Source organism: Chiroxiphia lanceolata, chromosome 6 (assembly GCF_009829145.1).
Source record: "Chiroxiphia lanceolata isolate bChiLan1 chromosome 6, bChiLan1.pri, whole genome shotgun sequence".
NCBI classification, from domain to species: Eukaryota; Metazoa; Chordata; class Aves; order Passeriformes; family Pipridae; genus Chiroxiphia; species Chiroxiphia lanceolata.
Genome location: NC_045642.1, coordinates 19,341,386 through 19,353,698, shown reverse-complemented (window position 1 = coordinate 19,353,698; position 12,313 = coordinate 19,341,386). Strand labels below are relative to the sequence as shown.

At 42.8% G+C, this 12,313-nt stretch overlaps 1 protein-coding gene across 1 annotated transcript in view; it reads right to left on the bottom strand.

Annotated features, from left to right (window-relative positions):
• The window catches only part of LRP5 (LDL receptor related protein 5), a 133,679-nt gene extending 122,048 nt beyond the window's left edge, over positions 1–11,631 (bottom strand). Inside the window, exon 1 of the mRNA XM_032690638.1 lies at positions 11,450–11,631. Within this exon, the coding sequence (XP_032546529.1) occupies positions 11,450–11,540 (91 nt within the window). The 5' untranslated portion in view covers positions 11,541–11,631. The remainder of the gene's footprint in view (positions 1–11,449) is intronic.
• Between the last annotated feature and the right edge of the window lie 682 nt (positions 11,632–12,313).

The window sequence follows — 12,313 nt, the reverse complement described above, 5'->3', positions numbered from 1 at the left end:
AGGAAAAGATCACTCTGAGGTGCTTCTTGTGTAAAACACTCCAAGATACATTTCAGAGAGACCATTTATGTATCAGTGTCACCTTTTCTCAGATGAAATGCAGGGAGTTCAAAGACTTTAAAGTATATTTCAGTAACAACACCAAAACCAAATCTGGGTATACTGAATTCCAGTCTCATACCTAGTGACTGTGAAACCTTTCTCCTTAAAGTAAAGTATTGACATCTAACATCAGGAGTTAAAGTCTACATAAAAAGCATGGTTGTGGTTTTGGGTTTGCTGTGTTGTTTTTGTTTTTTTTTTCCAGAACAGGAGGTTATTCAATAACACAACCATTAGAACGAAAGGAAAAAAAAACAGAGCAGGAGAAACTGGTTAACCAAGTGTGTAAGCATGTAAGAACACAGATACATATTGTATACATGCTCACACATATACATACATGGAAAACTTCCCCACCACCACTCCATCCTCTCCAAAATCTTAGAGCCTTTCACATGTACATACTTCACCATAAACTAGCCAGGACCTTGTAAGAAATTACTACTGCCTAGGTCAGCACTTCTCTGAACTAGGAGAAAATCTGCCTCTGCTCCAGGAAACTGAGTGGTCTGGTAGCTACACACAAACTACAGAGCTCACTTCAGTTATCTGCAACTCTTACAGAATACCTGCAGATAATTGTTTATTTACTGCAAATATCATCTAATGCTTGCTTACATTTTTGCTGGTGTGTGTGCATTTCTCCAAATTTCAGTATTACAGAGTCACAGAATATGTGGAGTTGGAAGGAATCCACGTGAATCATCGAGTCTAAATCACAGTCCTGCACAGGACTCTCCAAGAGTCACACCAAGTACATGAGAATATCATCCAAACACTTCTTGAACTCTGTCAGGCTTCGTGCTGTGACCACTTCCCTGAGGAGCCTGTTCAGTGCCCAACCACCCTCTGGGTGAAGAACCTTTTTCTAATATCCAACCTAAACCTCCCCTGACACAACTTCAGGCCATTACCTCGGATCCTGTCCCTGGTCACTACAGAGAAGAGATCAGTGCCTGCCCCTCCTCTTCCCCTCATGAGGAAGTTGTAACTGCAATGAGGTCTCCCCTTAGACTCCCCTTCTCCAGGCTAAACAGGCCAAGTGACCTCAGCTGCTCCTCACACATCTTCCCCTCAAGGCCCTTCACCATTTTCGTTGCCCTCCTCTGGACACTCCCTAATAGCTTAATATCTTTCTTATATTGTGGTGCCCAAAACTGCACACAATATTCAAAGTGAGGCTACCCCAGTGCAGAGCAGAGCGAACAATCCCATCCCTCGACCAGCTGGTGATGCTTTGCCTGATGCCCCCCAGGGCAAGGTTGGCTCTCCTGGCTGCCAGGGCACTGCTGACTTTATCCAACTTGCCATCAACCAGGACCTCCAGGTCCCTTCCCATTAGTTACAATGTTCACATAAACTGGGGTTTGAGCTTCCTTAAGACTTCAGTTACTCAATTCAAAAAGCCTCTGGGAATATTCTCTTGACCCTTTAGAGCATACATGGTTCCTTCTAGCAGTTACCATACCTGACATGTGCAGTTGAAAAATGTACCTTTTTAAGGGCATCATAGAAAATCTTCCCCTCTTGCACACAGATTCCAAAGTCACAGCTGACATTGAGTGTCAGGGGCTTTTGTGGCTTAGTATGGAATGGCTATTGAAGGTAGATCAAATGAGATGCAAATCTAAGTTCATACAGGTTTTAGGGGCAAGGAAAGACTGCCAACAATTCAATTCCAATTTATTGAAGCTTCACTATAATTTTGCCTGCATTAGCCACACCCTACCTACTAACTCTCACTATGCAGCTTGCTTAAGTTAAGTCCAGATGTGTAACTCTTTCTATCACTGAACACCTGCAAACTTGAGATTTAGAATGACTATGTAATAGTCAACTTTATCCAGACATAAAAAACATACTGCTAAAACCCAGACAGACAAAAATTTCCCCTAACTATGTATTTCTTTTACTCAGCTATTGAAGATGGAGACAATGTATAGATTTTTTTTTTTAATCATGCACAGCTGTGTAGACCTAAGTGGAAAATGCTACCCATGAGCATTTTCATCCTCTTAGCTCTCACATGGGAACACGAATAACTCAGCAGTTTTATTCTGAGCTTTTTCTTTTTCTAGAACCAGAAAATTTTCAATGACCGAAATGAAAGCAAAATGTGACAGAGAAAATAGGAAACTTGATGGCCATGAGTAACCTTACTTCAATGGGACAGAATTTATAAGTGACACTTTATTTGAAATAAGTAGTTACACAAAGCCTCCAAAGCACTTTGAACAATATGCACGATGTATGTAGTGACCAACATAAATCTAACACTGGGTAATTTATGATTCAGTGGCCAAAGGTGACATCTTCTATATAAAAAAGGATTAGGATTTTTGTTTTTTAAATTCTGCTGCTTTGGGAAGTTCAAGAAACAGCATACTGACTTTTGTGTTAAGCTACAAGTGCTAAGAATGAACACTAAGCATGTTATATAGACATCCCCTGTAGTTACACAACAGAGAATAAATCTCATAACCTTTCATTCCTTCTCTTCCTTGAATTATTCACTGTCATCAGCAGAGACAGCTTCTTATCCTAGAGGCAAACTCTTGCTTTTTCTCTTCCTCTATAATGAAATATAAAACAGATAAAAAGATAGCTCTGTTTCAGAATATATTTTCCTGGCATCATCAAGACACTAGTCTAAGTGACTGAACATGTATTGCATTGGTGTGGCAATGTTTTGGTAATCAGGGGGGCTACAGAGGTGGTTTCTCTGAGAAGCTGCTGGAATCTTCCCCTATGTTCTATAGAGCCAATACCAACACTGGCCAAGGCCAAGCCCATCAATGACGGCGGTAGTGTCCCAGGGATAACATATTAAAGAAGGGAAAAAAGTTATTGTGTAGAAGCAAACTGTGCCCAGAGAAGAGAGCAGTGAGAATCTGTGAGAGAATAGCCATGGAGACACCAAGGACAGTGTGGGAAGGAGGGGGTGGAGTTGCTCCAGGCACTCAAGCAGAGATTTCCCTGCAGCCTGTTGAGGACACCACACTGGAGCAGGAGGATGCCCAAAGGAGGTTTTGACCCCGTGGGAAGCCCATGCCAGAGCAGGCTCCTGGCAGGACCTGTAGACCCATGGAGAGAGAAGTCTACACTGGAGCAGGTTTGCTGGTAGGATCTGTGAGCCCACAGGAGACCCACACTGGAGCAGTCTCTGTTCCTGAAGGACTACACCCTGTGGAAGGGATCCACACTGGAGCCATTCTTGAAGATCTACAGCCTGTGGGAAGGACTCACATTGGAGAAGGTCATGGAGAACATGGGAGAGACATCACATTGGAGCAGAAGAGTGTGAGGAGTCCTCCCTTTGAGGAGGAAGGAGCAGCAGAGACAATGTGTGATGAACTGACTGAGCCCCCTTTCCGTGTCCCCCTGTGCTACTTGAGGGGAGAAGGGAGAGAAATGGGAATAAAGTTAAGCCCAGGAGAAAAGGAGGGGTGAGGGAAATGTATTTTTAAGATTTTTACTTCTCATGATCCTACTCCGATTTGATTGGCAATAAATTCAACTAATTTCCCCACGTTTGTTTTGCCTGTGACAGCAATTGGTGAGTGATCTCTGCCTGTGCTTATCTCGATCTACAAGCTTTTTGTTATATTTTCTCTCCCCTGTCCAGTTGAGAAAGGGAATGACAGAGCAGCTTTGGTGAGCACCTGGCAACCAGCCAAGGCCAAACAACCACAGAACTAAAAAACAGCATTTTGAAGACAGATACACGGCAGCAACATTTCCTAAGTTACTCCAAATGCCATGGCTTTGTGATTGTCCTTCTAAAGCAAGCATTCTTTGCCCCAAAAATGTTACTTTTGTATCTGTACAAATACTTGTAGAAACTGCCCCTTACTAATTATTTGGAAGTAATCCATGAACAATAAGCATCACAGTAGAGACCTATGGCCTTCCACCTTGCCTCAAATATCAAGTATGTTCCACTCTTAAAACAAAAACTAGAGAAATCAGGTTAGAAGACTTTCTAAAGTTCAACACACTGAGATTTCAACCCTCCATAGCTTCTTCAGACAAAGTCTGATTACACAGGAATATGTCACAGCCTACGAAGCATCCTAGAAATGATGGGCTGATGGAAAACGACATGACAGAGTGCCCAAGCACCTCACAGGGTGCAAGACAGAGGAAAACCTCGTAACAATAAAGTAGCTGGCAGAATATTCACTCAACATCACAAAAAAATATCCCTCAGTCTTACCTGTAAAGACAGATGTAAAAAGTATGTTATTTAGGAAGCCTAAGAAACAAGAAGAAAAAATCCACACTACAAAGAAGTAAAGCTTCAGGTGGCATAAGCCAGAAAGCTCCTGAAGATGTGTCATGGTTAGAAACCTGCAAAACACTTACCTATACCATGCACAACCCAGCTGTTTACTTCAGGAGCACATACTAAACAAAAACAAGGTACTTCTGATCACTGCCGTCGTAGAGAGTTCACTAAAAAAGCATTTCGGCTCTTTAAGCAAGGCCAAAACCAAGTATTCAAGAGTTATCTAGAGAAAAGAGAATGGCAGAAGCATATCATAAAGTGCAGCTGCAGGTGAGGACATCCTACATGCTGACTAGCTCAAAGCAGTACCTCTCAGGAAATCATTTTGTTTTGGTTGATCCACAATATACATTGTTACTTAGGCATTCTGTGGTGTTTTAATTCATATAAAGACAAGTGCAACAAGCAGGCATGGGGATGTATCTCCCTCTCAATTTATAAAATATAAAAGGAAGCAACTTCACCTTTTGGATAACCATATTCTATAGAAAAAGCACACCAATTTAATTACATTTCTAGTCTTCTACAGACTTTTTTTCCCTGTCTTAAGTCCAGCTAGAAGAGTTTCATTTTGGAAGAACAGAAAATAATGTGTTCACAAAATAAACGAAAAATAGTACAAGGACAGGACAAAGCATCCATGACACTGAAATCCATGAAACTGCAATTTCTGCAGAAGGCATGTAAGTTATTGACAAGGATTTAATTACATTACTGCTGGTAATCTGTGCCTAATTCAAAATCTAGAATATATGGCTTAAACCATAAGTACATACAACATTCCATAAAAGTTCTCAAATGACCTATCGATAACCTGTAGATTACAGCAGCACTGTACACTTTCATCATGTCTTCTCAGATCATCCACTCTTTTTCCTTTTGATTTAGTCAAAACCAGCACTGAACAGCAGAAAAGAAAAAGAACATCTGCAAAATCACATTATAGTAACACTATTTGATTCCCAAACCCAAAAGCTAAATAGTTCACTAAGCAGGTTCACTCAATCCACTGCTACTCCTCATCTGCCCAGAGGTTCAGAAACACAAAGTAGACAACACTTGCTCATACTCTCTGGCTTTCTTTTACTCTTAAACACCATTAAAAGAAGAGGTCAAGCTTCTGTCTTTACTGACTGCCCCCTCCTACCTTCGATCTAATTCTTGCAGGCTGAGGATCAAGATTCCCCAGGACTAATTTATCACCTTTACAATCGTGTAACAAGTCACTTCCAAAATCCAGTATTAATAAATGTTGAATGAATCACATTTAATGCAACAACACGGTGAAATAAAGTAAATATACAGTCAAGATAACCTAAAGAAAGGGCAACAGAGAACCTCTGGAATCACCATCACAAAATGTTGCCAAATTCTGAATCAAATGAAGAGATGTTAAGTAACTCAATCATTCAACTCCCTCTCAGACAAAACTCAAGCCAACAGAGTCCTGTAAGAAGGACAGAACCACCAAATTAGGAGCACTACACTTTCACAGAACATCACACATCCTTTGACAAAAATCCATGAGAAAAAAATTAAAATCAAGACCTTTGTGTAACCAAATAAAAATCAGAAATATAATTTCCATTTTTCTGCTGTTCACAGTAGAGGGAAGAGTTACAGCCTAACACACTTGCAACTTCATTTCTCCAGATGCATCATCTGTTACCAAGGCTCAGGAACAGCACACTTGATTCAATGACCAATTTTCTGGTTACCGTCTATAGTCTCAACTGGAAGACCAGAGTTCAAAAATTCTGCCTGCCACAAAGACAACTTTTGTTACTGTTTAAAGTGAGCTTTTACTGTGGAAGCTCAATTCTCTTATGTATGAAAGATAAATAACACATGCTATCCTAGCAGAATATTCAGAATTAGCTAAAATTCACACAGCACTTCAGAAAGCCAAAGTGCCAAGTATTATTCAACAATTATTATACTAGCAAGCAGGAACATTTTTAAATACATATGCCAACATTTAAGCTTTTCAGACCATTGACAGTCACACCAGGAACTTACTATTGCATCTGCTGTCAGTGGTGTTTATTGCAGTAGCAATAAACCTTCGTACTGTGAAATGAAGACAATTCTGTAGCTGATTCACAGTCAAGAAATTCCTTCTCCCAGTAGGCTGTTCTACTAAGTTAATCTAACACACCACACATACAAATTATTTATTGGTTTAAAAGGGGTTTCAATGCTTTAACCCTTTTATCAGCTAGAGCAAACACACCAATTTAAATCAAGCCTGTGTCAATTTACTGGCATCCTTGCAAAAGTCACCCATGCATTTAACATCAATACAAAATGACACCTTACAACTGCCTGTGCTGGCAGACAAAGTGTGAGTCAAGCAAGAATAAAGGAAAGAACAATTAAATTAAAAATCTTGTTTATTAAATGGACTGTTAACACCCTTACCAGCCCACCACCCATTCCTTACACTCTTTGGAGCTTCTCAGTAGAATTGTGTGGCTTAACAGATATTTTCAATCTTTAGTAAACAGAAACCACAAAGATGAGACACTGGTGAGTTCCACATTCTGATTTTTTTCAAGAGAGAAGAAACCAAAAGAATTATTGGCCTGTAAACTCTTAAGCAACAACTGTACTGAACAATACTTTGTGGGACATAGTTCCCATTTTCTTTCCTCCTCTCACCACAGAAAATCTCAAGAATTGCTAAAAAGATCTTTTGACTCTATCGTGACTTTTTCCATAGCCTAACTCAATAGGGGTAGGACTCTCCAGAGGTACTTTTTCCAGTTCAGAAGCCCCAGCTGTGAGCTGTCAGGAGATGGCACATCTTTGCCTTCTTCAGAAAGTTCCAAGTGTCCAAACAGCACATGGGTTTGGCTAGTCAGCATCCCTAGCCGCTATCTTAATTATGTGCTCCTGCCCTATGTGAACTTGCAGTTGTTGGACATGTCCAACATGCTGGAAAGCAGAATAGTGGAAAAGAAAATAATCCACATGCCTCAAAATCTCTAAACAAAATGCTCTTCTCCACTGTGCACAGTAGAGCTGCATCGCTGCTGGCCTGTGCCACAAACTGGGGGGATACTTATTCTATTCCCGAGGCTTGGGTTGGTACCTATTTAAGTTCTTCACAAATGCCTTGAGCAGAAAATAACATCTATTTCCTTTAAGTGCTCTCAGTGCTGTGCTTTTTTTCAGTCATATAAACTCCCAAGAGAAATCCCAAACTTACAGATGCCAAACATTCTGAATGTTTAATAGTTTGGGTTAAACACATAAGGAAAGAAATAAGCGAATTTCTTAGAAAGAATCTACTGTACATAACTTTATTTCTCTTCATTCTAACAAGGAATTTAAACATAGTTATTGTTCTCAGTCTCAAGACATCACGCTGCTTTCATACAATACAGTACATTCACAAGAAATACTGATTTAACAGGACACTACACCTCATCACTATAGCTGTTTCTGAGCACCACCAATAGTGAAATTTGTTTCTGCTTTGACAAAAAGACGAACAACTGCTTTTAACTGTGCACTACTGGCTAATTTTTAACTAGAAGCAAAGTTACAGTAGACACTCTTTTATAATAAGTCACATGAGTCTATACTCTAGGAGATATTTTGTAACCTTTATTTGTTGTTATGCTGCCAAACCCTACCCAAACACCAAAGGATAACAAGTTCCCAGAAACAATCTCTGTTTGCTAAAAAGTTACCCTGGCTTGCATTATTCAAGAAACATGCAGGACTGAGAAAATTTACAGGTGGAACAAAGCCCATGGTCTATTTTACTAACAACTATATCATACATAAGTAAAACATAAAGCAACGAGAGGCAATGGTGGAATTTATACTGGGATATCAATGAAATACATTCGCATTATTCTAAAGTACTGACTTTGTATGTCATGTTAATCTATGTACTTCAGACACATCAATAGTATGAGTGATTTTACAGCATCTCTGGATGCTTGAAAGTTAATTTAAATTTTAAATAATTTAATTTAAAATGAAATAATAACAAATGAATTCCCACACTATACCTAAAAGACAGTTAAAGCCATTTAACTTTGAAGAGAGAAGATTCAGTGCTTTGAAAGTATCAACTTAAACTTCAGTCTGAACTTTCAGTATTTCCTATTATTTCAAGAGGATTTATAACTATGATTTGTGACAGACATGCTAGTAGTAGTTACTAGGAAAACAACCCCCTAAATCAGACGGACTGACTGAAATGGCACTGAAATGCAGCTGAGGACTCCTACATAGCACATTTACCTGTCACAAAACTAGTAAGTGACCTTTACTGCTACATTCTACATTTAAAAATAGTGATATGTTTCACTAGCTTTAGGTCATCTCAGGAAAAACAGTATAGATTAAAAGTCATTTTAGGGTTGTGCTCAAATGCATTTTTTATTTCATGCTGCATCCCTAGTTTCAAGCATTTGTAACCATCCTGTTACACTTCTCTGTTTACCTTTCTGTATCTTGTGTTTCTTGATATCAGGCAAATAGTAGTTCCATTAAAGAAAACTAAGATATGATCTCATGATTTCGGGAAACATCCTAGTGCATGACAAGTTACAGCTAATAAAGCATTTGTGAGTTTAAGTAAAAATAATTCTTGTTTAAGATTCTTCTTAAACAAGAACTTATCTCAACATTGAGGTTTTAAGAGTCCCACATAAAATACCTTCTCTGCAATATTAAGCATCCAGAACTTACAATATTTTCAAACAAAAGCATAAAATACTTTGCATAGGCAAGAGATTCCAGCCTTCAAGGAAGCACCAATTGCAATGACCATTTTGCCTTATCACAGTGAAATGAGAGTCAAGTATAACCCATATCTGTAACAGGTTTATCATTATTTCAAGCCACATAAATAAAACCACTCCTGACACCACCAAATACAGAGCAAGAACTTAGCTCTACAGCAAAATTATTTCACAGTCAAAGTATTCAAGATCTATTATAACATGTGAAACTTCACAGAAGCTTTAATATTGCAGAAGCTTCATCAAATACCTAATGCGCAGAGATGTATTTAGATATTTGTAAGATAAGCACATCAAAATACTTTTAATAGGTAAAAGTCAGGCATGTCCTTACAGAATGGGGCTTCTCAGAAATGGAACTAAAACCATGGAGAGCCCCTCACAGTACATTCACACTCCTTCTAAAAGGACAGATGAGCTGTCCTTAAAAGTACTGTCCAGATCAACTCAACAACAGAATCACATACTTTCCTACTAAGTAGGCAGAACAAAGGCAATGTCATTAAGATTTATAACCAAGATTCTTTAGCTAATTATTAGAAATGGTACATTTGTAGAAGAGTTCTTCCATGCATGTTAAGGAATTAAGGATTATTCATGATGAACATACACTATATTAAAAGAACCAGTGTTTCTAAAAGGAGGTGAATGAAAACCAAACTCCAAGTTACAACTTATTACTTAGTTTTATCATGAACTTATTTTCTTAAGTTATCTCTTCTTTAAAATATCTCTTTCTATTGGAGTCTGTTAAGTAAATTTAAGGAAATCCTTAAAGAACACTATCAGCCTTCATTTAAGACTCCCAGAAGTTGATTTTCTTCCCCTAAAGCTACACTAGCTTCATTCAGTCAAGCAGGAATGTGAACACCTTTACACAAACGTAAGCGTTCAGAAAGGCACAAGCCGCACTTCAGGCTTTCTGAAACATTTTTAAAAGACTGTGGTAATGTGCATGGAGAAGGTGCATCTTAAGATATGAAGGGCATCTTTTTCATATAATCCTGACAGAATAAGCAATACAATAATACACACCCACATAGAGCTCCAACTAAAAATATAGAATGATGATGTCAGCAGAAAATGGTCGGTTCTCTTGCTCTAAATGACAGTTCTAATGATTACAGGAGGTTTGAAAAGGTGGGTGGCCTAATAAAAAGAGGCCCTGAGGTGATGTTCTGACAGCCTTGGCCACACTGCCGAGTTTTCTAAACTACCTAGGAAATCGCAACAACTAGGCTTCAGCTTGCTGAAGCACGGGGGTGATGTATTCAGGCAGACCAGATGTAGCAGCAAAAAACCAGAAGTCTTACACATGCAGCTCGAACCCCCCCCCCCCCGTCCTGGGAGAGACAAAGTTGGACCGGAACAGCACGCAGGAAAAACAGAGGAGAACGGACCCAGGTCCGCTCCCCACGGATGCTGCAGGCAGAGCACCGCCTCCGTTTATTTGTGATTTAAAAGGATTAGCACACTCACTTAAAGACGGTATTGCAAGGCAAAGCAAAGGGCAGGCTCCGTGCCCGGGACGGGGCGCGGGCTGCCGAGGGGCCCAGCACTCGGCCGGCCCGGGGCAGGGGCTCCAGCTCGGGCAGCGCCGGCGGGGCTGGACCCGGGCCGGGCACCCGCACCCGGGCCGGGCTGGACCCGGACCCCCGCCCACCGCCTCCAGCCGGGCCGGCCGGTTCCTCCCGCTGCAGCGCCACCCCCCGTCGCCCGCCTAAAGCCTTAGAACGGAGCTGGGGTGGGAGAGGGGACACGCAGGACACACACACCAAACTTGCCTTCCCCCCACCCCCTCCCCAGCCCTGCCAAGAGTTTGAGCGACACCCGACACCGACCCCTCCAAACTCCAGAGAAATCCTTGCCCGGGACCGCGGAAGGACAGGGGTGGGGGCGGGGGGGGGGGCTGGGGGCGACTTTTGTCTCTCTTTTTGCAACTGTACGCGTTCACCTGAGCCATCCCGGGGGGAGACCGCTCCCCCCCGCCCCCAGCGGGATACGTCCCGAGGGAAGGGGAAGGAGAGGCCTCCTCTCCCTGCGCCCCCTTTTTGAAGAAAAGAGGGGCGAGGCGGAACAGTTTGGGGGTGGAGGGGTAAACGACGCACCCAGGCTCCCGTCCTCCTCCCGCCCCGTCTCGTCCATGTGCGCGTCCTCTCCCCCCGCGGGAGCCTGGCCCCGCTCCCGCCCCTCCCGGCGGAGCGCGGGGGAAAGTTTGCCCAAGTCCGACAACAAAAGGGACAGCGGCGCTCGCCTCCCCGTCGGCCCGGGCCCCGCGACGCCCCGGCGAGCTTACCCCCGGCCGGGCCCGGCTCGCAGCGCAGCACCGAGGCGGCCAGGAGCCGCAGCAGCAGCAGCAGCGGGAGCGGCGGGGCCGCCGCCTCCATGTTGTGCCGCCGCAGCAGCCGCCGGAGCCCTCGGAGCTGCTCAAGCAGGATCCATGCTCGGGGCGCTGCGCTCGGCGAGGAGGGAGGCGGGGAAGGGGGGAGGCGCTGGAGCCGATCCTCCTCCTCCCGCCGCCGCCAGGGAGGGGGCTGGGATGGAGGATCCCAGCTCGCACCGCATCCCGGGAGCAGGCGGGGGCGCACCGTCCCGGCGTGTCCCGCGCGTTGGTACACCTGGCCGCATGGGAAGGAGGTGGGATTTCAGGGGGTTCTTCTTTATATCTCGTTCCTTCTGGAGCAATTACTCCATAACCAGCGGGGAAGTTTGGAGAAGAGAGCTCGTTGCGTGTTTCTCTGGTGGATTTAGAAGTTAAGAGCGGGGACGCTCCCCCCTTTTTCTGTCCCCAGGAAAAAGGGTGGTTGTTTTCTTCCCAAATGGAGGTTCGCTTTTGCCTTTCTCCTCCCACCAAAACAAATGCTTTATAAAGTCACTCCTATGCGAAACATTAGTTTTCAAAGAAAAATGCGTTCAACAACAATCTTTTGTTGCCTTCTCCACCCCACTCCCCCCCGGTAAACATGCCACCTGCTCCTATAAACACATTACACTACGAAAGAGGCAGAAACTCTGCCCTGTGACGTGAGGCCTGAGTAGTGCTGGGGGCAGGTACGCAGGGCTGAGCAGCACCCAGGTCATGCTTAAACATCCTGCATCTTTCACAGGACAGATGCTGCCCCTGCCTCCATCGCAGGGATATAAACAAACAAACAGGGTA